The sequence below is a fragment of the Zychaea mexicana genome, assembly GCF_025766255.1.
Source record: "Zychaea mexicana strain RSA 1403 chromosome Unknown BDB00scaffold_16, whole genome shotgun sequence".
Taxonomy (NCBI): domain Eukaryota; kingdom Fungi; phylum Mucoromycota; class Mucoromycetes; order Mucorales; family Lichtheimiaceae; genus Zychaea; species Zychaea mexicana.
Window position 1 is genome coordinate 325,610 of NW_026516679.1, and position 25,551 is coordinate 351,160.

General features: G+C 43.2%; 9 protein-coding genes across 9 annotated transcripts; 5 read left to right on the top strand and 4 right to left on the bottom strand.

Moving 5' to 3' along the window:
• Positions 1 to 594: 594 nt before the first annotated feature.
• On the top strand, positions 595 to 2,636 carry BDB00DRAFT_810596 (uncharacterized protein). The gene has a single exon (XM_053122554.1). The coding sequence runs from the start codon at positions 750 to 752 to the stop codon at positions 2,454 to 2,456; it is 1,707 nt and encodes a 568-aa protein (XP_052982389.1). The 5' UTR covers positions 595 to 749; the 3' UTR covers positions 2,457 to 2,636.
• BDB00DRAFT_953426 (XRN 5'-3' exonuclease N-terminus-domain-containing protein) lies at positions 2,637 to 7,251 on the bottom strand. The gene is made up of 16 exons (XM_053129621.1): positions 7,152 to 7,251; positions 6,892 to 7,072; positions 6,687 to 6,789; positions 6,494 to 6,607; positions 6,277 to 6,425; positions 6,052 to 6,177; positions 5,808 to 5,943; positions 5,399 to 5,712; positions 5,219 to 5,297; positions 4,627 to 5,122; positions 4,460 to 4,540; positions 4,328 to 4,382; positions 4,106 to 4,254; positions 3,557 to 4,003; positions 3,228 to 3,446; positions 2,637 to 3,137 (listed from the first exon to the last, which is right to left on the bottom strand). The coding sequence occupies exons 1-16, from the start codon at positions 7,172 to 7,174 to the stop codon at positions 2,702 to 2,704; spliced, it is 3,108 nt and encodes a 1,035-aa protein (XP_052982390.1). The 5' UTR covers positions 7,175 to 7,251; the 3' UTR covers positions 2,637 to 2,701.
• Positions 7,252 to 8,367: 1,116 nt separating this feature from the next.
• BDB00DRAFT_869760 (uncharacterized protein) lies at positions 8,368 to 10,114 on the top strand (the record flags this gene model as incomplete). Its single annotated transcript, XM_053126633.1, has 2 exons — positions 8,368 to 8,914; positions 9,015 to 10,114. The coding sequence occupies 2 exons, from the start codon at positions 8,368 to 8,370 to the stop codon at positions 10,112 to 10,114; spliced, it is 1,647 nt and encodes a 548-aa protein (XP_052982391.1).
• A 428-nt stretch (positions 10,115 to 10,542) lies between these two features.
• Positions 10,543 to 12,190, bottom strand: BDB00DRAFT_869761 (autophagy-related protein 27; the record flags this gene model as incomplete). The annotated part of the gene is made up of 8 exons (XM_053126634.1): positions 10,543 to 10,646; positions 10,734 to 10,828; positions 10,903 to 10,998; positions 11,092 to 11,171; positions 11,369 to 11,469; positions 11,607 to 11,745; positions 11,840 to 11,969; positions 12,057 to 12,190. The coding sequence occupies 8 exons, from the start codon at positions 12,188 to 12,190 to the stop codon at positions 10,543 to 10,545; spliced, it is 879 nt and encodes a 292-aa protein (XP_052982392.1).
• A 65-nt stretch (positions 12,191 to 12,255) lies between these two features.
• Positions 12,256 to 14,257, bottom strand: BDB00DRAFT_810609 (CDC50 family protein). The gene is made up of 6 exons (XM_053122555.1): positions 14,133 to 14,257; positions 13,905 to 14,038; positions 13,378 to 13,804; positions 12,936 to 13,259; positions 12,695 to 12,857; positions 12,256 to 12,612 (listed from the first exon to the last, which is right to left on the bottom strand). The coding sequence occupies exons 1-6, from the start codon at positions 14,179 to 14,181 to the stop codon at positions 12,510 to 12,512; spliced, it is 1,200 nt and encodes a 399-aa protein (XP_052982393.1). The 5' UTR covers positions 14,182 to 14,257; the 3' UTR covers positions 12,256 to 12,509.
• A 633-nt stretch (positions 14,258 to 14,890) lies between these two features.
• BDB00DRAFT_735001 (BTG family-domain-containing protein) lies at positions 14,891 to 15,592 on the top strand (the record flags this gene model as incomplete). Its single annotated transcript, XM_053118371.1, has 2 exons — positions 14,891 to 15,104; positions 15,327 to 15,592. Coding segments are annotated over 2 exons (480 nt in total), but the record flags the coding sequence as incomplete, so codon positions are not given.
• A 547-nt stretch (positions 15,593 to 16,139) lies between these two features.
• On the bottom strand, positions 16,140 to 18,047 carry BDB00DRAFT_164252 (ribonuclease P 40kDa subunit-domain-containing protein). The gene is made up of 7 exons (XM_053116297.1): positions 17,858 to 18,047; positions 17,650 to 17,788; positions 17,477 to 17,551; positions 17,312 to 17,410; positions 16,770 to 17,205; positions 16,574 to 16,714; positions 16,140 to 16,470 (listed from the first exon to the last, which is right to left on the bottom strand). The coding sequence occupies exons 1-7, from the start codon at positions 17,984 to 17,986 to the stop codon at positions 16,254 to 16,256; spliced, it is 1,236 nt and encodes a 411-aa protein (XP_052982395.1). The 5' UTR covers positions 17,987 to 18,047; the 3' UTR covers positions 16,140 to 16,253.
• Positions 18,048 to 18,131: 84 nt separating this feature from the next.
• On the top strand, positions 18,132 to 22,177 carry BDB00DRAFT_869765 (uncharacterized protein; the record flags this gene model as incomplete). Its single annotated transcript, XM_053126635.1, has 7 exons — positions 18,132 to 18,395; positions 18,490 to 18,599; positions 18,689 to 19,366; positions 19,452 to 21,063; positions 21,148 to 21,567; positions 21,671 to 21,892; positions 21,980 to 22,177. The coding sequence occupies 7 exons, from the start codon at positions 18,132 to 18,134 to the stop codon at positions 22,175 to 22,177; spliced, it is 3,504 nt and encodes a 1,167-aa protein (XP_052982396.1).
• A 448-nt stretch (positions 22,178 to 22,625) lies between these two features.
• On the top strand, positions 22,626 to 25,170 carry BDB00DRAFT_758945 (uncharacterized protein; the record flags this gene model as incomplete). The annotated part of the gene is made up of 7 exons (XM_053119096.1): positions 22,626 to 23,085; positions 23,166 to 23,386; positions 23,567 to 23,632; positions 23,696 to 23,797; positions 23,871 to 24,296; positions 24,402 to 24,874; positions 24,951 to 25,170. The coding sequence occupies 7 exons, from the start codon at positions 22,626 to 22,628 to the stop codon at positions 25,168 to 25,170; spliced, it is 1,968 nt and encodes a 655-aa protein (XP_052982397.1).
• Between the last annotated feature and the right edge of the window lie 381 nt (positions 25,171 to 25,551).

Below are 25,551 nucleotides of genomic sequence, written 5' to 3' on the forward strand. Positions count from 1 at the left end.
TCACATTATATGTGTATAAGTTGCTTGTGTACACCTATGAAATTTAATGTAACAGCATGACTTGTTATCTACAGATATATAGCAGAAGAATGTTGTTACGGTTATTCTTGTAGCTTGTAAACTTGATGATGGAAGGACCACCAGAGGGTACGAGAGAAATTTACATAAACGTAGTACTCTCTGCGTATCAGATATAGTTGAGCGTATTTGATGATAATAAAGCTTTTATACTGGAAGTATCTTCGTTCGTCGATGATAGAGCACCGAATTCGCTATATGACATGCTGTCCATTTGGGTCACATGTAACATCGTACTTTTTCCTATGCGTTCAAACAACTAGAAAACACCTTTCAAATGAAGTTGGTCGAGAGATATAATGCGCACAGCGTTTGAGAAGCAGCTGTAGCAAAAGCCTCAGATAAAATGCTTTAAAGTATTAAGCAATATTAAACTGTACAACTTCCGTTGGGATGACAATGGCTCGAAGACCTAATCCAGGTCAAGAGGCGTAGTTTTCTACGTTTGGACCGACAAAAAGATGGTGCGTCACGCATTTATTTTGGAACGCCGAACAAAAATAATGTTGGCTCACGCCACCCTTCCCAACCTGGTTCATCTCTAGACGGGAAAAAAAAAGTCGCCCTCTCAGCGAAAAAAAAAAACGAGAGCGAGAGGAATAAACGAAAAAATATATCCTCCTCCCCCCCACATAAAAACCGCCCTTTAGTGATTTTTAAAAAAAGGGGACATGTCTTCAGGACGTCTTTGTTTCTCACAATCCGTCATAAATGATGTCCTCCGTGCCATCGTGTCAAGGCCAATAACTGTGTCTCCAAGTACAACCGCTCGCTGCCCCAGTACCAAGTCATATCGACATGCGCATCATCAGGCACTTTGTTCACCATTATCACCCTGGCAACTAGAAACTCCATGGACTAGGGTTCCATACCGATGGATGCCCTCGCTGGAACGCCGCATGTATACCTCACGGGCGCTGTCCGTGGTGGACGCTGAAGACGATCATCGATGGCACGATCTAGAAAGTTTAGTCGACGAGCAACAACAACAGCAACAACAGCAAATGCAACTTGGAAAACAAGCCAATGCTTGGAACCATCGACCTTCAAACAAAAAATGCGTCGTACGGCGCGAGTTGGCAGGTGGACGGGTGGTAAATATACTCGGAACCAGGTGGAAAAAGCCAAAAAGGAAGCCACGGACGGTCGAGGATTACAACCGGGCGATCATGTTTGCCGTCATGGACAACCGATTAAACAAGGCCGTGACATATGTACGCGAAATGGAACGGCGGCTAATTTCACTGGACACATACACGTATACCATCATCATCAATGGCTACAGCAAGCTTTCAGATATGGAGCGCGCGCAAAAATGGTTCCGGCGCATGAAACGGAATGGAATTGAACCAGACGTGTATACCTATACAAGCTTGATAGATGGCTACATGCGCGTAGCAGACGTGGCAAGTTCGGAGGCAATGTTTCGAGGGATGATGCTCAAGGGCATTCGACCGACCCTGGTGACGTATAATGTGTTGATGCACCATTCAGTCCGACAACTGGATGTTAGCACGGCCGTGCGGTTCTGGAGCAGGCTCGTGGATGCTGGATTACAGCCGGATGCGTACACTTTTGCTATCATGATGCATGGACTTGGCGACGAGGGCCGTGTGGACCAAGCATGGAGGCTGTATGAGGAAATGAAGAAGGAAAACGTCGACGTGAATGAAGTGGTTGCAACGACGCTGATGGGAATCCATGTCAAGCATCACGATAACAGCTATGCTATTGAGCTTTTCCGCAAGTTTTTCGAATCTGGACGTGGTGATATCGCACCTACCCCTTATACCCGCAACGTGATGCTGAATGCCGTTGTCGCCAACGCCAACCTATCGACAATCCACAAATACTACGACCAGTTTTTGCAAGAATTGGCGGATTCGGACAAACAACAAGCCACGGCAGCGTCGGATCACTCTTTACTGTTCAATGGTGCAAGCGTTTACACATACACCACGTTTATGCGCGCTTTCCTACGAAGAGATGCATTACCCATGGTTAGCCAAGTATACCAAGACATGCGCGCACGGCACGTCAAGCCTACCATGGTGACCTATGCTATTTTGATGCTGGCCCACTCGTATATCCCAGATCCCGACTCTTGCGTGCGGATACTCACTGAACTCAGGCATGCCGGCTTCCGGCCAAACGTGGTGCTCTACACGATTGTCATGAGAGCTTGGGCCAAGGCAGGACGCTGGGATGAAATGAAAAAGACATATGCAGATATGAAGGCTGACAATATTGAACCCAATAAGTCTACCATGTCCGTGCTACAATGGGGCAGCGAACACAGTCGACCGATGGACGATAGACCGTTGGACGATAGACCGTTGGACGATCGACCGATGGACGATCCACCGATCGATGACTAATTCAAGATAATCATTATAAAACACCCACCTTCCTCCACCGACACACACATACAATGTAGTATATCTCCCACTTGCATCTCCCCCCATTCCACTCTCTTTTCCTTATATTGACCATGTACAGCACATTGCCAGTTTTTTTTTTACAAAATAATATGTAATAACGACAATTTTAAAAAAAGAACACTCATGATGGAAAACAGATATACAATTGCTTTTTGGATGTTTAAATATGTAAGCGGGAAGCTTTAGTATGGATTTCGATTGTTGTTATAGTAGTTTCCATAGCTCCAGCGTGCCGATTGATTGTTATGTTGGCCTCCTCGACCGCCTCGTGCCCCACCTCTTGGTTGATAGTGACCTCCTCGACCTTGGTTATTGTAGTTATTGTTGTTATAGCCGCCGCCGCCGCGATAGTTGTTATTGTAACCACCATTACCACCGTAACCACCTTGGTTATAATATTGCTGTTGTTGGTTATTTCCTTGGTATCCTCCTCCATAGGAATCACCATAGCCGCCATTGGCACCACCGTAGCCGCCGACTCCATATCCACCATAATTATTGTTGTAATTATTATTGTAACCATAGCCGCCAGCATTATTACCGCCATAACCGCCATCATAACGACCGCCACCTCCATAACCTCCACGGTTATTGCGGTTTTGGTGTTGATAGTTGTTACTAGTGATTGACAACCAAGAAGATTTTAGTAAAGGTGATCACATATAAGCACACTGAAACTCGTGTTCCTAACATATACGTCAAACGTACCGGTCTCTATAGTCTTCCATTTGATCAATTTGAGAAGACCAACCACGATTGTTGTTACTGTGGAAATTGCCCCGACGGTTGTTGTTGTTGTAGGTCTTTTCAAATGTGGCTGCCTGGATATCATCATAGCCCAGAATATTTCTATCTGCCTTAACACCGCGTAATAAATTCGATGAAAAGACAAAGTCTTTTGGTACGTCGGGAAGTTGATATGTTACACTGTAAATAAAAGAAAACGTACAATGCAAGTCTCTTTGTAAGCTTTCTTTTTAAACTAGGCATATAGAAAAAAACGAACAGAAAGATGAAATATTGAAAATTGTCTTTACCTGATTGATTTATCATTGGCGATATCTGAAAGATCATGGTTTGGCAATGGACTACGCAAAGTGCTTCGTGGAATGCATTCAGCATCCTTGTCCACCGTGCCCGTCATGCCACTACTCAAATTTGTATCCACTGGCAGGCGTTCATCCGACATACGTTTTGTGTAGACGGTACTGATCGAGTTGTACAGCTTGTGCGATTCTTCCACATAAAGGATAGATGGGCCTTCAGTGTTTCTTATTAATTCTTCTTCGGTCAATTGATCATAGAACGGAGCCATCGCATCCAGCAGTCGTTTAGTTTCAATGAAGGGCAACTTGACTACACCTTGCCAAGCAAACTTTTTGCCATCCATATCCACTTCAAAGTCGGTTGGGTAATAATCAATAATGGGTGACACTTCTTCGTCTGTCATCAGTGTGTGGAATGGGGCTGGAATATGAGAACGACTAGAGTAGTGCAATAGCAAAGAGTAGTCAAAGTTAGTAAAAATGACATATCGCTACTTCGTTATGAAACGAGATGTAGCCCATAAAAATAAATCAGTATACCTTGCTGCTGGCAGAACACCCATCAATTGTTCGAAAGGTTTCAAAGGAGCGCTCTCTTCAAAGGTGATATCGAATGAATCAATGTTGACAAAGTCAGAAGCCATTGGAGCATAGTAATAGGGATAATACCACGACCAAGACGCACAGCCCTAAAAAATATCACACAAAAAAAAACTAAGAGTTACAACAACAGAAAATCTAGATATCAACACATTTCTTTACCTTGTAGTAATACTTGAACACCCAAACAAGACCTTCACAATACGACTTGACAATGCTAGATTAATTTCATGGTTAGCAACCACATATTATTCTTTCAAACTTTCGCTTCCTGGATCACGTATTTCCACTTACTGCCTGATAGCCTCTTGATCGCTTAGCTCTATTCCAAACTTCAATCTGTAATAACGATCCTTCCATCCCGATTCCCATAATCTATGTATACGATATAACGATATAAATTACTTGATGTTGGTTTAAAAGACGGAGAGAAAACCTTGATAAGTAAAATGGGGACTTACCGGACAGCATCATCAGGTTCGCGATCCCGCGCGGCCTGATCAGCAGCCTTCTTATCAGCAGCCTGCTTGTCCAGAATGGCTTTTCCTCTTGCTTCCAAATCAGTTTCTTCTGTTTGACTTGGTGCATCATCCTCGTCCTCGTCTTCATCATCTTGCTCCATTTCTGATGCTTTACGCTTAGTGCCTTTTTCTCCGCTGTCTTCAGGAACTAGGGCCGTGCTACCATCTGAAGATTCGCGTGGCAACTCGGTGTGTTCTTGAGGTTGACCCAGCAATTCTGCTCTCAACGCTGCTGCAGCACTTTGATTTTGTGTTCTCAAGGCTGACCGGTTTGATACTACCGCGCTATTGGATACGCCAGAGTTGTATTGGTTGACAGGCATTGCCGTCATGGCACCAAAATCCATACCGGTAGGTACGTTGCGCTGTCCGCCTTGTTGGTTCATTTCGCGTTCCAATTTTCTGCGTTTGGCATTACGAGTGCGCCTTTCCTCCTCTAAACATACATAGATTCAGAGTACGTCAGTTAGTCCCGCCTACTCTCCTGATAATAGACCACTAATCTCTTTTCCATTATGATGCAATAACGTACTGGCCCTTCTTTCATTGAAAATTTCATCCTCCGATTTGCCAAGTTCGGAAACAAGCACTTGTACACGCTTTAAATCAACCTAATATCATCAAGGCATAGGCCGCTATTAGACTTATACGACAACACGTGACGTTTTCTTCCCGAACGCACACTGTTGTTAAAAGTTGGGAAAATACTTACATCTCCATTGTTGGTCATGTACCCACCCATCATTGGCAAACACTGTTTCCACAAGATACTAAGAGTGCTGATAGCACCTTCACGGATCTCCAATGATGGAAGATGGGGCAAAAAGTCGTTACCCACAAAGAAGCACATAAAGACCCAATCATCAATTGCACGCTCAAGACTCCATGGGATACCGGGAATATCGAATTTAAGGGCATGTTCCAGGTATTCTCGAAGGATATTGACATGAAGAAATACGTACGGCTTAAGATTATCACCAGACTCTTCCTTTTTCGGTGGTTCCACACCGCTAGCCTCCGCGTTCGCTAAGTTATTATATGCAATATGTTTTAGTAAGCATTGAATCCTCCTTAGAAGTTTCTCATTCAATGCACGGTGATGTTTCCCTTTTCTTCTTTACCTGTGCATTGGGCAGCGTAGTGACCTGGCTTGTTACAGATACGACATGTGTTTTTGTCTTGGAAGAAAACATCTTCACGTAACACCTTGAAGCGTGGCTCATGGGTTCCGAGCGCAAGCATGATCAAATCAGCATCCTATATACACAAGTAAGTAAAATCATTTGAGCAAACATAATTCTCTCATTGTAAGAGCCCTTTCCACTCTTGAGCTAACCCATTTCTTTCGATATGAAATTAACCTACCAAACCATAAATAACGTGCGATGTGTTGGGATTATGCTGAGGTCGCGATCGCTGGACTCGAATAAACTCCATCACCTTATGTTCACCTTCTCCTGGAACGGTTGCATCGGACAAAATAACTTTAAGCTATGAAAATAAGATCCTGATTTAGCATTTACTCCGGATAACCATATAGTTTTTTCCTACTTTATGACGACCTATTTCCACTTAATATCGATAACATACGTTTTTCCACAAAGGATCGCTGTTTTGCTTAGCCGCAATATGATATCGTAGACACGTAGCTAAATGTGCCATGAAGGGCGTGCCAGGTGTAATACAGTTGGAGTCGAAATGAGCCTTCTTTTCAGGAAGCTGGTGTTCTTGTCCAATTTCTAAAATAACAATGACGCGTCAACATCATGTACACACATAAAATGTAATCATTTTCTTTATTTATTACCTTTGAGCTGATTTTCAACCTTTTCAGCAGCTTCGCGCTCAGCTTCTGCCAACTGTGCTGCACGGAAACGGCGAGAACGTTGTTGGTTCATTTTAGCACGAGGGGCAACACCGTCTGTTATCAATAAACAGGTCAAGTCATTAGTAATCGTCGGAAACGCTGATCAACGTAGCAACAAGAATCAAAAACTTACCAATCGCCATGTACAAAACCTGACGTGGACGAACAATATCCACAATACGATCGAGATATGCGAATACTTCAATCATCATGTCATCTTCGGTAGCTGGTGCAGGCTAAATTTATAACATTAATACTCTGAAAAACAAATGATCAAACCATTTGCGGCAGAACTCTCATCAGAGTAGAATACAAGAGAGTGATAGATCGTTGCTTACTTTGCCCTCGGGATGGCAGCAAGGATGAATAATACCATTCATGTCGAGATACAGGTTATCAAACTCTTCACCGTTAGGATTAGGTTGAGTTGTGTCGACAGGCATAACATTGCCGTTAATCTCTTTCGGTAGTTCCTCGATTACTTTGGAAGCGACTCGTGGAAACTTATCCGACAGCCATCTGGATTACAATGAGGACGATTGTTAGCACCAAACAATTGTAGATAACGCAACAGTCGTCGCACGAGATCACTCCATACCTGAAAAATGCTGGAACACCCATGTATGATAACTTTTTGTTGGTAAAAAGTATCAACAAGAAGTTTTTTCGCGAGTTTGCAACAGCACTCTTCTTTTTGCGAAACAGAGTCTAAAATAGAAAGTCCGCCTTTGTTAATGCATGGCTGAATTTATTTCATTCTTCATCTTGATGTTTCCTTCTTCAAGAGAGCACACTAGGCTTTCTATGGATGATGGCTGAGGCTTGATTTACCATCATCTCAGTATCGAATATCGAAGGGAGGAGCTGCCTTCTTCTGATGACATGCATAGAAACATAATGCACGGATCAAATACCCATCATCAGTTACAAACGTGCTCGACACAGTAACTCTTTCATTTTTGTTGATGGACTATAGCGCTATAACGCAAGGATAACTCGTTTGCATGGTAATAAGAGAAGAAGGACATCGTTTATCACTGCAGCAGTACCTTAATAACACGCAATCGTACTATTGATGTAGACACAGAGTAAGTCTTTGCTCTTTAAGAAACATTAAAATTGCTTTCTTTTAACACTGTCTCTAGTAAAGCCAGAAATCTATTATACGAAATAGATTGTTAACTTGAACAGTCTACATACAAAGACGTTCAATGTCTGTAAGCTCAACGGTTATAAGCCGATAGGAAAGTAACTTGTATGCTCACTACGGGAAGCAACTGGATCAGCGTGCTCGTTATTAAAACGTGTAAAATTTACCCGCGAGCCCAGAACTGCAGGAGCCTTTGACAGAAAAAGATTGCAAGGAGAAGAGGTCCTGTCCCGAAAAGGAAGGTTGACGAATATACCTTTTATGGATCGAACCTTGGCACAAAACTCAGCGGCACTTTTGATACTCCCTTGGGCAGGCTACCAGAATTGAAACACATAGTCAAATTGTGCAAGTAGTCGCCATGCTGCGTACGGTCCTTCAAGAGAGAAGTGGCTGGATATCAAGCCAAATGCTGAGAGACTGGTAGCTGAACTTGTGTAGTGAGCTAGAACAAAAGAAAAGCGAATAGGCTTGGCAAGACTTGGGGAAACAATAAACATGAGTCAACTGTTCGGGAACATCCGTCCCACCAAACAACAATTTAATTGGGCAATCCTTTTTTTTTTTTTCTTCCTCCCCTTTCTTCTTCTTCTTCTTCTTTCTTTATCCACACAAACCACCCTCTTTTGTTTCCATCTTTCTTTTCGCTCGCTGCTTAAAAGCTATGGACAATAACGACACTTTCTTCAACTGGATTCTTGATCAAGGAATATCAAGCACAGTACCAGACGCAGGAGCTGCTGCTGCTGCTACTGCTCCCGTGTCCTCGTCCTCTCCCCAGACAGCGACAAGCTTGACACCTGAGCAACAAAATATCAATAATTTGCTGTTTCACGATTGGAACGATATGCATCTATCCACATTGGACGAAAGCATCATCAACAACAACACATCAGCTCCCACTAATACCAGCAGTGGAAGTAGTACAAGCAGTGTTGAAAGTGTGGAACGAGGCATGTTATCGCAACAGCAGCAACAGCAACAGCAACACCAGCCACGATCATCCGCCCTGAAACCATTCAATCCTCATGGTGGATCAATAAACGACGCCAATAATAAACTGCAACCAACTACAGGCCGTCTTGATTTCCGTGTATCCAACACGGATGAATGCCAGGTCACCGACTCACAGCTGAAGAAAATGACATCCAGAGAGCGACGGCAGCTGCGAAACAAGATTTCCGCACGGAATTTTAGACAGAGAAGAAAGGGTAAGTTTTGCAAGAGGGCGTTCAAGTCTGTGTAATATTTGTATGCGGGAAATTGCGGGGAACTGACTATTTTTGTCTGTGTGTGTGTGTGTGTGCGTAGACTATGTCACAACGCTTGAGGAGCAAGTCGAGCAGCTGCAAAACGAAAAATCGCAACTCAGGCTAGAGGTCAAGAACGTGTACGGGATCGTTGCCAAACTTCAAAAAGAAAACGATCAGCTTCGTGTGGACCTCTTGCTATCCCGACAAGACATTGTCACCATTACCAATAACAACACTAGTATCACCGCCCAATCCGAACCGTTCACATCGTCGTCATCACCACCTACTGCATTTGTCACTCAACAACAACTTCAACAACAGACACAGCCACAACAATCATGTACAGATACACTTGCCGTTCCCGAACTTACTTTCACCAACGCCCTTTCATCACCCGAAGATGCCCTATTCGACACCCTTGATACGGACTTTTACAGCAACACCTCGTCATCGTCACCTTCATCATCCGATACCAACAACCCTTGGGATCTTGTTTTGCCAGACTCTACTTGGCTTTCGCATGCAGCTATCCCACGCTGGGATTGGTCTCGCATTTTGGACAAGACACAATCTTCGCCACCCACTTCAGCACTCATAAACGCACGAGATACGTTCCAAAGATACCCGCTTTTGGCACCTGCATTAATGTCCATTGTTGTCGGTCATACCATGTCCATGAGTGCCGAAGAGTTAATGCATGTCACGGCTGTGCTCCTGCCGTCAGCGCAGGCTCAGGACGATCATATGCTTTCATTTGATGTGAAAAGACTTGGTATCAACAAGGCACAAGCTCCATTGAACCACGAATTGTTATTGGAGCTGTTCAAGGCATCTTTCGCAGCAGGTAATGCCACTACTGCGCCCTTGATCACTGAAAAGGGTACAATCACCGAAGAGGACGAAGATATTGAAGAAGATCGAGACGACGAAGGAAATGACGGCGAGAAGCAAGAGGAAACCGAACAATCAGCAGTATGGAGAAGGCCTGCGTGCCCATCGGCTTATATCGTGCCTTTTATCCAACGCCATATCTGTCGGGTAGTGACCGAGATGTACAATTGTGTCCAACAGTTAGAAGCATGTCGAAAGAGCATGTGTCCCATGAAGACAAATGATCCAGCCCAGCCTCAACCAATGCCGCACTCCCACTGCTGTTAATTCCCAACCTTGTTCTTCTTGCTCGTTCATTCCCTTTGCTTTCCTACAACTTTCATTCTATAGTACATTATTACTCTTCATTACACTCTGCTCACTTTAGTTCTTACACACTCTCGTTTTCACTCTAAATTGTTTTATTCTGAAATACATGTCTCAATGTTATATACCACCCGGCAGTACATATAAATTTGTTTAGTCACACATCCATATCATGTTCTTTGCATATTTCTCATTATCGTCACACAGAGAGTCCCGACACATGCACTTGTGCTAGTGTTACTGCCAGTGCTACTGCTATTGCTGTTCCCCAATGCTAGATATGTATATGCAATTTCGATGTAAGAAAATATACAGCAAGAAGAAGTAGTAAAGAAAAACTCTAAGATTATAAAAGGATCATTCGTTGTTATTGTTATCGCCTTTCCCAGTTAGACGGCTACATAGCCACCACTACCTCGTCGATGCGACATGATTGAATCGACAAGATGAGATATTAAGTCCTTGATCAAGTATGGCAAATCGAGCCAGAAATCTATCAAAGAAAACAAAAATCTCGTTAGGCTCCAACAGGGTTCTTGTTGTCAACTATAGTTGAATCCTTTTAGAAACAGAAACTTACCACGATGGGGTATGAGATCAAGACCTCTTGCGTTGTACATCTTAAAGTTGTAAAAGGCGCCGCCAATGAAATACACTGCAAGCAACACGCCCACACTACAGTTTTTTCCAGGATGAACTAAATATTAAAGATTGCCAGACCACACTACTCAATCTCTATCTGAACTTACATGGTGAAGAAAATGCCTGCACCAGACATGCCTTCACTACTTTCTCCGTCGGATGGTGGAGGTGGAGGAGGAGGAGGAGCCTCACCTTCCTTTGTGCTATAATAAACCGATGAATAAGCCAACCTTCTCCTTTGGGTTATACCAATGCCAAGACGCCAAGGAAAAACAAAGTCTTAATATAGTACTTACGCGCAAGCAAATACAGTCTTCCAAGTCAATGACATGACATTGTTTTGATAGGAATTTAACGTAGGGTCCGAAGGGTCCTTCTATTAGATTTGAGCACGTAAGACTTCCTGATCTGACCTAGGCCACGCAGTCCCTTTTGACAATAACACACAATCCCCTTTCCAAAGATTTTCTTCTACCGACAACAGCCACTGCCCGCCATCCATCCTATTCCGTATTGAAATTGCCCATAGGCAGACTTTCTTCCTTCCCACTATATATTTGTTTTCATACATACACTGCGGTCCTGACTTTCGTCACATTGCAACGTCAGCTGAGCTGATTGTGCCTGATCATTGTATTTACCACCATTTAACACGAGCGAAAACTGTGCCCCACCTTTAGTATGTGCATGAAATGAAGGGAATAGATAGATGATTGCTCTGTTAGTATACGATTCTGCACCCCCCCATCCACCTCTCTTTCATTTATGTTGCCATACTATGTAATAGCGGGGACAGATTCTTCCAACTTACTTTTAGTCAAGTCCTGATTCGAATCAGCTGCCTTAAACGCAGGATTCAGTTTATCTTTTTCAAACTCGCCTGCAATGCTTTGGATTTGCGATACTATCTTTTGTTCCTTTCGGGTGATAATAGATCGACGGCAGATATACTAAAGAGAATATTGAAGAGTAAACGGATTTGATTTAAATTTTCCTTTGTCCCCTTTTTCTTATGCAGCAATTACGCTTATCTGAAACGCGTACCGCTCCTTTGTCGCAAAAATCTTCTTCTTTGACGTCCTCGGGTTTTTGCAGTTCATCACAGATATTGATCGTGACTTCATTCGTTTGAGTGGATGGAGGAGTTTGTTCTTCTGTCTTAATGGTGAACGCTCTAATGTATATCATGTTAGAGAGCAAAAAAAAAAAACTCAATTACAGCCCTTGAAAGTCGGTTTCAGTGCGCTAATAGACGTCAAACCTGTTCAGTTTTGAGAGATCAAGTACGACATCCTTGTCGCCTACAGGCTTGTAATTAGCATTGCAGTATTCTTGAGCACCTAGTGCACTAGAAGCTGCGCCAATGATTAAGGCCAAGCCGAGATGAAGTTTCATGGATGAATTTCGTTCCAGAAGAAAATGTATGTATGTAACAAAAAGAGAGAGAAAAGAGAATAGACGGCCCCTCCCCTTTCCCAAACCCGTAGCGGGAAATGAAAATAAACAGTTAAGCCAGTGTGTGTTCTATTCACAGCTGTTCCACAACTTGTAAACGTCAAAAAGTATATCTATATGCTAGCAAGAACTTATATATAAAGGTATTCAGATGACAAAGAACAAAGAAAGATGAAGAGTGAATGGTAGGTGGGGCGGGAGTAGGAGGGGACTAACGAAAGATATACAAATGTTTGTTTGTTTACTAGGTTAAAGGGCATTAATCCTGATGAAGCGTTTTCACGGTTGGTTTTGGTCGTTTTGACTTGGGCAGACCACCGCCAGGTTGATTCCATGACAGGTACGTAGTATCGCCTAGAGATCTATTCGCAGAAAGGATATTTAATGTAAGTACAATAACTCTCTTGTCAGCATATGTCCATATTGAGAAAACTATGTTTTTACCTAGGCTTAATGCAATGTTTGATGGTGAAGATCACGCCAAGCAAAAGGCAGATACCACCGATGGCCATGTACGTGATTCCAAGGTATGGGTTATATCCACCTAAAGGTGTGGATGTTGATATGACTATCCATTTGTTACCACCATAGAGCGTGGTATCAAAATCTATCATTATGCGAGTTAGGGCTCACGGACCATATTGTATACACAGACACACAGGCACCCCATCTTCATAACACTTACTCATATCAACTTGAATGCGCCATCGACCTTCTGATAACGCCATAGCGTCGTTTCGTCCCCAGATCTTTCGAAAGTCGGGTAATGCAGCGACACGCATCCATACCATGAATGACTCGTCTTGTGATAAGTTGGGTGGCGGATGGGCATCATTGTATCGACCGTCCGGATAGCGTAACGCCCAGTTGGGCGGTGGCACAACACTATCTGGCGTGTATTGCGTAATACCATACTTGTCTTTATCCGTCGGCCATGCGATTCCTGTTGTCGCAAAGTCATATGTCGATTCCGTTGGTTGATTAATTGAAGTCAAGTTGGATCGGGTATCTGTAATGATGTTCATATATGTGAATGTTAACAGAGATTACCAGGACATGCATACATCTCATGGAGAATGTAAGCTTAAAGAAAGAAAAAAAAAGAGGGTTTAAAGATGTGGGGTTACCATTAAACATGGAGTTTGCAATTAATCCACAAGGATATATACTGGTGCCGTTTTCTGACATTCGTAAAGGTCCACAATTGCCTCCCGGTGGTGACACAGGATTGCCGAGCAGTTGTGATGAGTCAAAGCTGTTGATATACTGTCTATGGTTCTGATAAAAGTTGGTAAGGCGATAATAGAGGAATACGGGTGCTTGCATGGTCTGCGGTACGGTAAAGTCGATGATGCATTGTGGTATGGATAGGTTGTTTGGATTCTGCCACTCTGAATTTAAGAACGTCGTTACGTTTTGATGATGGTATGCTGGCGGTTCAAAAGATGACATGTTTAATTTTTGTGGTAGTTGAAACGTATATTGACTTGGAGCCATATAGACAGGTGCTGTGTATCGATAGCAGTGTGTATAATCGAGTTTGATTTCGATGATCTGTAGGTGTATGTATTTATCCCCCAAAGCCATATGTAGTTAGTATTAAACAACAACAAAAAAAAGGCACACAAAGGAGCTGATAGGAACGACGGTTTACGCGACTGTTGGACCAAAACAATAGGCCACCGATGGGTGTAAATAAAATACCAATCACAAAGAATGTTGGTAATGCTGTTCGAGGCGTTAGCACAGGTTGCCATGCTGGAAGACGCTGTTGTCGAAATGCGCCATCTATATTTATTAGGCGTATTGAAAGAGAGACAGGGCAGGTTATTGTCAGTCAATGTTTCTTTTTTGCTGACTTGTGTCCTGATGCAAAATTCACCTGTCGGCTTTCTTGATTTCTTTTTGACCACTTCTCCGGAATCTGACATGGAATCGAGAATTTTAGAGTCAATTAAGAAATAAAGTGAGAAAAGAGAGGGAGGGGCTGATGAAGCTGTGGAAAAGTAGGACGTACCGAGAAACCCGGGCTTTACTTACCCAGCCTCGCCTTGGCACCTTCAGGTGGAGTTGCCATTTTAGGATGGGGAAATCAGAGGAAGGATAAGAGTAAAACAACTAGAGCTTCTTACTGCTAAGTAACAAACGAACTATCAACTTTTCTGTGCTTCTAGTTTTTGTTTGTCTATTTGCACTTTAACGTAGTATCTCAGCTAACCTACATTCTTAATATATGCGATGCGAGTACATAAGCTAGGTGTAACAAATACTTCCCTTGTTATGCAAGTGGAAGTGCTGGCTACTATAAAGCATGATTAACAAGTTTCTTTTAATAGTTACTGCTAAGAAATAAAGCTACAAAGAGTATGTCTTTTCTGCGTATGATGAGATATTAGTACACATTATGACATGATCGCAATCTCGACTAAAGGTCCCACCCGCTGTTGTTGTATTGACATGGCTCTGGGATGATGATTAACTGTCTTTTACAAACATATCAAACGGAGATTTTCCAAGCCTAAAGAAGCTCCGCTAAGCCGGTTTGCTTTCGAAAGAGGCCAGGTGTCACTTTGTCTTTTTTTTTTTTAAACTTACACACACACAACAGACCAGAGCAGACTCAAAAAGAAAAACACCATTATGCACATGGAAATTGCGCAAGCCGTCGATTTTCTCGGTCGACTGTTGCAGTCCAAATTCGACCAAAACGACCTATTGACGTTCAAGCACGAGCTCACCAAAGTGTTGAAAGCGCGATTCGCCGATCACTGGGACCCACAGCATCCTACTCATGGTAATGGGTTTCGGTCGATTTCAAATTTGAACGGCCAACTCGATCCCGTACTCTTTAAAGGTAATGATATGCATATTACACTAGATACATAGTTGAATACCAAAGAGAGAGAAAGGGAAAGCATGAGAAAAAATTTTCTTTTTTTACAAGATAGATGTACCACCATGAAAAGCCCTTGTAACATATATATATATATATATGAGACTGCAAGGCAATGGATGAAAACATAAGAAGGAGGAAGAGCGTAAATTGACGTTATTGCATATTTTCTCTTTCTCTTAGCTGCTGCCGGGAAGACATCCGTTTCTCCAAGTTTAATACACATGAATTTGCCCCGGGATTTTGTTTTATGGATTGATCCATTTTCTGTCTCGTACCGCGTTGGTGACCACGGCAATATCATGACACTGTTTGAAGATCGATCGCGAGGCCGGATTACGTTTAAACTAGATCCAAACAGCATGCCGAAAAGCCCAGCACTGAGTCCACATTTGATCCCACCGTCAAGGACCTCGTCTGCTGTACGCATTTCTCCGCCGCCCAGTCCTCATACTATGCAAAGAAATGCAACGCCGCCTTTGGCTTCGTCGCCGCTAGCAAAGCATGTAAAGATGGCCAAGCCTCAACTGCAACAATCGCAGCAGCAACAGCAACAGAAGCAAGAGGATTCTTCTTCAACTTCTTCCACGCCAACAACACCAGCATCAGCAGATAAAGATCAACATTTAATCATGGCAAATTGATTCGACGTACAGCTTTGGTAGTATAATCCGCCTCAGACCCCGTTATATCACCAGAAAGTAGTATCATCTTTCTTTTTGCCATCATCATCGTCAATCTCTCTTCCCCCCCCACTCCTCCTCTCAACCTTATTCTTCTTGTTGTTTTCGCCGCTTGTACATTTCCATCCATAAACTCTCTATCACCACTCTTTTGCTTTTCTTTTCTATTCTTTCTTACTTTGCCATTGCACAAACACATTTTAACACTCACTCACGCTCTCTCTCTCTCTCTCTCTCTCAACCAAAAACCTAAATGTAGTATACACTAATTTGCGATTTGTGCTTCTCCTTGTCCAAAAACTCCCCAACTCTTCTTGGGGAACAATTTATTACACACACACAGTTTTACTTAGTAGTCGTAGTATAGTAATTTGAATGTACAGAATAAAAGTTTTTATACAACAGCTAAATGAGTTTTGAAGGTGCATTATTTCTGAATATGATCAGAACCATACATTTGATAACCAATAGTTGCTATTCTGCCTTCTTGTTGTTCGTGCGGCGATAGCAACAAAAAGGTGTAATCGTTCTCTCCATTGGTAAAGTAGTAATGTTGCTGCGACTCCCAAGTGTAGATCGAGTCCCGGTAACCCCACGTAGAAAGTGATACCCATTGCATTTCCTTCTTGCTTAGTAATAATTTCCTGCAAAAATTTGTAAGTTTGAATATTCAATATCATCAGATTTCGTACCGTCTCTCATTATCTTCTCTATCTAGCTCCTTTTTTTTCCGGCTTTTGGTCTTACTTGATAGTGACCAGAATGTGGCTGATAAACAATGGATGGATCAGACCGGTCCATGTAACTAGCGTGCCCGATCCGGTGGAGATAGATGATGGTGGATTGTAAACAGACACAAACGATTCAGGCTTATCATTTGCAGTAATTCTATCATGTTTTATAAGTCTTTGTATTTATAACGAGTCCTTTTAAAGCACTTTACCTATTCGCCTTAATATTAGCCAGGCCAATCCATTCGAGTGCTTTTAACGTGTTATGCTGCCACATGGCGTCTGGTTTGGCCGATAATGATGTAGGTCGCAGGTCATTAAATGTAGGGATACTAATATAATTGAGTGATTCCACTGTGATATCCATGCTTCTTTTCTGTGCACCATTAGAGACTGATGTCGGCCATACTATTTCTACTGATTCTCCGGATGCTACAACCAAATAGAAGGGATTGTCAATAGGGTTGTCGTTCCAATTGGCACGTTCGAAAGAGATTCCTGATGTATGGATAGCAGTGATACCTTTGTCGACTAGCGTAGCTATCATTTTGAATGGCTTGGGAAAGGTGCTTTCAATGCACGTTTTCAATCTGTCGTATTTCTTGGTGTTTGGTACAAGCTTACGATCCCGTAGATCGATCGTTACAACTATGAATATGTTAAAAGTCGTTTATCATTCAAGTTTATAATCCATCGTAGAATCCAATCCCAACCAACAGTTATCAGGATCGATAATGATATGAGTGGCACTTACTATATTTTTGCCGTAATTTATCCTGCTTATTTTGACCATGTTCTGCAACAATGCCAAATGATTCATACGCGCTTTTCAGCAGACTGAAAACAAGCTTTCCTATAATTTCATGGTTATATGGTAAGCATCTATTAGTTCACCCAAAAAAAGGGCATATCTTCTTACCATTGTGGTCTATTGTAACGACATTATCACTATCCAAATGCGTGTCTATGCTGTGTAGCAAAAACTGATGTGTATCTGTAATACCAGCTTAGTTCTTTCTCTAATTTATGCGAACGCGAATTTCACATACATGGCCTCAGATATATTATAAAGAAGAAAAGTAGTTTTCATACCTGATCGAACTACGTTTGCTAAGAAATCAGGATCAAGGATACTTGCTAGCGGTAAATTCAGCTGATAATAACAGCCCGCCACTTCATTCAAATGCTTGCGTGCCGTATCTGTATCACAAAAAGGTAAAACAATCGATAGCTTTGTGTATCCCGATTTTAGCTTTTTTGTTTGCTCAACTGCGTGTGCGTCCTTTTTTATTTCCCTTACCTTGTGATTGAATGGATGCGTCGAGATCACGTCTTGCCATTCTTTGGCATGTTGTTCAAAATCAAAATACGACAAGGACGCGTACGATTGGGTGGGTTCGTAATTGGATAAATAAGCTGATTGACTCATGTGTCAAAATTCTAGTTCTATGGTTGCCCAAGTTTTGGAAAGAAAGAAAAATAAATTGCGGGAAACCAAAAGCCTAAACTGGTAATTCCTCTCTCTCTTTTTTTTTTCGCCAACAAACCTTTAACTTTTTTGCGCAGCAACTCATATGGGTGTTCAAGGTCTTTGGACGCTGGTGAATCCAGCTGCCCGTCCTGTACAACTCGAAACGCTTCGTAATCGGAAAATGGCTGTCGATGCAAGTATTTGGATCCACCAGTTTATGCGCACCATGAGAGACAAGGAAGGAAATGCGCTGCGCAATGGCCACTTGCTGGGATTCTTCCGACGTTTATGCAAGTTACTGTTCTACAACATTAAACCCGTGTTTGTTTTCGATGGTGGTGCACCTGCACTCAAGCGATCTACAATCGTATGCAGTTTTCTCGCGTTTGCTGCAGAAACAAAATCACAATTTAAGTGTAATTGGGTTTTTGACATTATGTTTCACTTTTGCTTTATTCTAGAAAGAACGTCGTCGACGCCGAGAAGGCATCAGCACTAATTTGAAACGAACTGCTGAAAAGATTCTGAGTGCTCAGGTGAAAACGCGAGTTTTGCTAGAAGAAGAACGCAAGTAAGTTTCTAAAGAGAGACTTGGACTTTTGTGTGTGAACAAGAAACACTGACGTCTTTTTTTAAACAATTGGGCATAATTTCCTTCAGACACAAAGGCGAAGCAGAGGAACAAGTAGACGAACAATATGCATACTTTGATGAACTAGAGAAAAATGCAGCTCTGGAGAACATCAAGCAAAAAATGAAGCGAGATCAATACGAACTGCCAGCTATGCCGGACACGACGGCGAAACCAATTATGAAGATTGATCCACGTTTGGCAACAGAGCAAGAACTGATTGACTTTATCAACGAGTACCGGCCGTCTAAAGAAGATATTGACTCTGAAGCATTTCTGGCTCTGCCACCCGAAATACAGTTTGAGATTGTGCGAGACTTGGGCATGGAATCGCGTCGGACGTCTTGGGCTCGCTTGGATGAAATGGTGCGACAGTCTCGGACCGCCATGGATTTTTCAAAGCAACAGATCAAGCTGCTCAAACATAGGAACGAAATGACACAACGATTGCTACAGCTCAACGAAAAACCAAGTTTGGAATCCAACGACAGGGGCATCCCTACGCGGATCGCAGGCGAACGCAGTAGAGAATACATGCTTGTCAAGAATGAAAATATTGATCAAGGTCTTGGATGGAAGCTACCTGGTTTGAGTACCGCAGCAGCAACTACAGTGAAAAGTCCGGGTTCAGAGGAAGAGACAAAAAGTAACTTGGAGCAACAGCAGCAAGAAGTTACTGAAGGTCACAGCGAAACCAAACAAGAAACGTGAGTCAATCAATTGTTTTTGTACAGTTGTTTTCCAAGTGATAACAGCGTCTGATTTGTTGATGTGTTTGAGATAATTCTGTAGTAGGGACAAAGTCAAAGACGCAATTGCTTCAAATCCAAAGCTAGCTGCTCTGTTATCCACTTTTGACAGCGATGAAGATGAGGAGGTGGAGGAGGAGGCGAACGGCAATAACAACGAATACGAGGAACAAGCAATGAGTGACGGAAGACACGATCACAAGGATTATTCGGACGTTAACGATGAAGATGAACCTTTGTTTCTCAACCAGGATGTAACCAACAAACGTCGGTCGTCTTTGATGGACAATATGCAGGCATATGTTGAAGATGACGACGAAGCAGTAAACGAAGTAATACGCAGAATATACGCGGATGATGAAAAAGAAGAAGGAGCATATGGTACAACAGATGAGTTTCATAAGTCATCACCTCCATCCGCACCGGATTCAGCAATTTTGGATGCAGATGGGATGTACCAATTATGGATATCTCGTGTTCCGGACTCGTACATATACTTGCATTCCATCAATGACGAATATAAGCGTCTACTGCAATCTGCCGTGTATGAACAGGACATTCAGCAATTGGAGGACCAGCTCAAACGGGTCCAGAAAATGTACGGCAAGACGAGTGATCGAGATGATATGGGTTTGGATGCCTTGGCCTTTCAAGAACGCTATATCACGGACATACTGCGGTGGAGACGCATTCTGCAACAACAAGAGCACGAAGCACAACAGCGACACTCGGCAAATGCGCCTGACGCCGAGATGTCACTAGTTGATACTGGCTATTCAACACACCTACCTGAAAAGCAAACAACGGATCGTATAGAAAAGCCCAAGGAGTCATTACCACTTTCACCGTCTGTATCCACAACAAGAGAGCAATCAGATAGTGCGCCAGCTGCATCAGCTGTGAGACTAGATACCGAAAAGGTGCCTACACAGGTTCAGCAGCACTTTGCTCAGGATGTGACCATGGAGGAAGAGAAACAGTCCAAGTCACCCGAGAAACGCGCAGTTGTCGACAATCCATGGTCTCCAGAATCGGACAATGACTATGTGATGATGGATGATGATGATGAAGACGATATTGATATACCCTTGGTTGAGAACAATACAACCAAAGAACAGAGCGCAACTGAGCAGCTACAGCAGCAGAACTCTTCTCCTGGAAAAACCTTACCAGAAGAAATCTCTTCCAGACATGCATCTCCTCCTTCTTCAAAGACTGACCAGTCAAAAGCTACCACCGAGCCATCCTATGAACCAGCAGAACCTGACAAAGAAGCAGAAACTGGTGAAATCAAAGTATTGGATGAGTCAAAGAGTGATGAATCAAATATCGACGATGAACAAGAAAAAGTATCTATGATGCAAGCCACTGTTGACGTGCAAGAGCAAGGGTCCACTGTGGATCTGGAACAAGAACTTCAAGCAGCTCAAGAGCTTGCAGCCGAACCGTATGGCTACAACTCAGATGAGGAGCTGACGGGCGATGTTGGCGGTGAAGAGACTGAGTATGCTCGTTTCGTATCTGATATCGCGAACAAAGACATTGAAAGTGTGCGGCAAGAGCTACATCGAGATATGAAAGAGTTGAATAAACAGCAGCGCAAAGAGATGGGCAACACCGATGATGTGACGAACCAAATGGTTCAAGATATTCAGGTGAGCGTTGAATTATACATATCTTACCTTCTTACGGGATCAATCCAAAGATATTCTGACAATGCAACTTTTTCGTTTATATAGGAAATGCTGCGCTTGTTTGGTATCCCCTATGTCATATCACCGATGGAAGCTGAAGCACAATGCGCCGAATTGGCCCGTTTATCATTGGTGGAAGGTGTTGTGACGGATGATTCGGATGTGTTCTTGTTTGGCGGCACCCGCATCTATAAGAACATGTTCAACCAACAAAAATATGTCGAATGCTATATTATGCATGATCTTGAGAGGGAGATGCGACTGGATCGGAGCAAACTGGTGCAATTGGCATTCTTGTTGGGCAGTGACTATACTGATGGCATACCGGGTATTGGTCCAGTTGCAGCAATCGAAATTTTGGCAGAGTTTACCAAAGACGAGGACAAAAAGATTGAAGCCCCTCTAGAACGATTCCGGGTATGGTATGAAAGTGGGAAAGATGAGAATGATTTCCAAAGAAAACTGGTAAGTGAAGAGTGGGCCTGGATGATGGCGGCAGGATATGTTAGCAGAACATCTGTTGGGACTTATTGCATGGATTAACGTTTCATGTGGATTGATTTCACAGAGAAAGAAGCACAAGGATCTTGAGATCCCATCAGACTTTCCCAGTCCACTTGTGATTGAAGCGTATTATCATCCAATGGTTGAATCATCTCAAGAAGAGTTTCAATGGGGTACGCCACAGCTTGATATGCTTCGGTTGTTCCTGATGGAATCATTTACATGGTCTGAGAAGAAGGCAGATGAGGTGTTGATACCGGTCATACGTGAAATGAATAAGCGCAAGGTAATTGTAATTTGCGAACATCTGGAAGAGTATGAGGATTCTTGGAAACACGCGTACTTACATGCATTGCTGCATTGGCAATAACAGAGTGAAGGTCAACAAACAAACATTGGAACGTTTCTGGATACGTCCACGGGAACCACCACAACAAACTATGCTCCCCACAAGCGGAAACCCCACAAAAGCAAACGCGTGCAGTCAGCCATCAATCGCTGGCGTAAAGAGAAGGACACAGGTGAAGAAGCACCCAAAGAGCAAAAGCGCAAGAGAACACGTCGCTCATAAGGACCCATCCCACTCATCCCACACGTCATGTCATCTGCCATTTTGTATTTTTTTTACTGCTATTACTATGTACTTTCTATATACGTACACCCCGCGGCAACAAAAGCAAAAAGATCGTGCACCTCTCCAAACTTGGTGCTTTCGCAGTGACATAATCGCATAATATAGAGCTTTGAATATTTAACTTAATTTGTCTTGCGTCTTTTCTTTCTCCTTGGACTTTCACCGCCATATTTTCTCAGTGCGTATCCAATAAATTGGAATGGTAACAGCAACAAACGACGCCATTTTGACGAGCGAACAGCTTGATACGCTGGCAGCCCTGGCCGACACAGTTGTTGGCGAGCTGTCGGCTCAAGAACAAAGCGCCATCGTACAAAGAACGCTGGAACGTTACGGCCGAACAACACTTACAGCGGAGCAAGCACCGCTCAGCGACGCGCAACGCATGACTGAGTACTTGAAACTGTCTGGAGGAGCCAGTCACCGCAACGAGCTTGTGCAAGTGCTCGCCAGAGCACCAGTGCGAAGCCAGCAGTCCCTACGTATTGTTCTGAATCTTCTTTCGTCTCGCGTAGGTTCTTTTATACTCACAGGCCATGCCAAGCCGTTCAAGTCGTTGACTCGACGTGAGCGAGAAGCTGTCTTCCTCAAATGGAAAGACTCCTCGTTTGCTGCCTTTGTCTCACTCTACAAGGCTTTCCATGGTGTCTCCATCACGGCTGTGTATCGCGACCCTACATGCAACGTACACCCTGCAGTCGGGTACCCTATCTATGACCCTGTACGGACGGCGCCTGAGTACACATCACCTCGCGAACTCAAGGATCGATACAAGATGCTTACTGCAGATGAGGTCGAGAACAAGCATTTTGATGTGATCATCATTGGAAGTGGAGCAGGAGGAGGTATGATGGAATTCTTGGTAGCTGCTGTGTAACTTTTCCTCAGACAAAACGCTTTATTTGAAATATCATACCCCCGACAGGTGTTTGTGCTGCAGAGCTTGCCAAATCGGGACATTCTGTGCTGGTGGTCGAGCAGGCAACCTATCTGCATGAAAGTGAGCTGCAATTGTTCGAACGCTCGGCATATCCTGCCCTTTATGAACAAAGCGGCGCTGTTCGGACTGAAGATGGAGGCTGCGTTATGGTTGCAGGCCGTGCGTTTGGTGGCGGCACTACTGTGAACTATAGCGTGTCTCTGAAGGTAAAGCAGTGTATTCGTGTGGGGTGTGTGGGGTGTGTGGGGTATAAATATCGGTCCATGTTTCGTGGGAGTCTGTGTGTGTGAGAACTTTACGTTCTCATTTTCAATTTCTGCTGGCATGACTAAACCCTGGGTGAAATGGGCGCTAATAACACATTACCATTGCCTTGACACGTGTAGCTCCCTTACACTGTACGTGAAGAATGGGCAAAGAAACACGGCCTTCCCCACTTCGTCTCACCCAAGGTTAGTTTGTTATTCTGGCGCCAGCAGTTATTACCGTGGTAATAATATATTGCATTACGATAGTTTGCTGATGATCTGGATCGCGTATACGAACGCATTGGCGCAAGTACCGAAGGTATCAAGCATAATGGCCCAAACCAGGTTATGCTTAACGGCTGTCGGTACGTTTTACTAATATTCAATTTGCCAGACAAGACATGTAAATGTATACTTCAACCTAACTATAAAATATAGCAAGCTCGGTTACAATGTATTTGATATCCCACAAAACACTGGAGGGCATTCACATGAGTGCGGATGGTGCTATTGTGGCTGTGCTGACGGTATCAAGAATGGCACCATGAATACTTGGCTTCGAGATGCTGAAGCACACGGCGCAAAATTCTTGGATCGCACACGAGTGCTTCGAGTCCTCATAGACAAAAAACATTGCGCTACTGGTGTCGAGTGTCTAGTCCAGCATGATGGCCAAAGCAAAAAAATCCGTATCCATGCGCAACGTGTTATATCATCGGCTGGATCATTACATACACCGGGCGTCTTGCAGCGCAGTGGGCTTGTCAATACGCACATCGGACGTAATCTTCGGCTTCATCCTGGCAGCATGCTATTTGGATTTTTTGATCAGCCTATCGACATGCATCTTGGGTCGATTGTGACAACAGTAAGCTTATACGCTCGTGGTTTCGACCTTGATGCTTTTTACTTTCGATTCACGCAATACATGTGTCAACATCTGAAATGCTTATATTATCATTAGGGCTGCGAGTTTAATGGCGATCTTCGCAGTAAAGAAGGATATGGTCTGATCTTGGAAATTCCAACTATATCACCGAGCTTCCTTGGCTCACTTTTACCGTGGCGTGGTGCGGCAAAACACAAGGAGCTTATGCTTCGGTATCGCTTCGCTTCTCCTCTGGTTCCGTTGTTGCGCGACTATGATTCTGCCGGCACTATCAATTATGACGCAGACGGAGATGTTGTAATCAATTACAATCTGACTAGTGACGACCGCAAAAAACTAGTGGGTGGCATGGTTCGCACTGCTATGATTATGTGCGCTGCTGGTGCTCGAGAAATACATACAGGGCAGCTAGGCATGGAGCCATTCGTTTTTCGTGAAGACGAAGAGATTCGTGTGGACAATCCTCGATTTCAACGTTGGAAATCTCAGATCGAGAGTTATGGCCTGCCGACAAAGGGTAATATTACGCTGGTGAGCGCTCATCAGCTCGGAACATGGTAAGGATAATTTGTGCTGACATGTATGAAAGAGATAAGAGTAATTTTCAAAACTAATATGTGTCACGTTATGAAGCCGAATGGGTGATTCGCCGGCGAATTCTGCAACCAAACCGACAGGCGAGACATGGGAAGTCAAGAACTTATATGTGGCAGATGCGTCATTGTTCCCAACTGCAAGTGGCGTAAATCCTATGGTCACCACAGAGGCAATCGCTATTCACGTCGCTGCCAGCATTACTGAATCGCTGAAACAGTCTTCTACAGAGGTCGCCCAAGCTATGGCTAAATTGTAATACTGTATGCTTACACTATCTGAAATGGAATGCAAGATAGTCTTCATTTTTATTTTCCTTATCCATCTTATACTGTACCTAACAGAATGTAATCTATCATATAAAACGTATCCTTGTGATGCTTCACAACGTATGATAGAATACAGACCACTTTTCGGGCCAAAAGCTCGCATCATATACCGAGCTATCCATTATTTAAATGAGACATAGCATTTGAGCAAACTATGATGATCGCACATATTCGCCGAGTAAAGTAAACTATAAAAAGGTATTATATCAATGCTTATTATAACTTCAATTACCGTACTGTGTCTGTTTTAGTTGAAGCCCTAGCAGTTACATTTATATTAATTCTGTCGATCATCCTCATTATTATTTCAA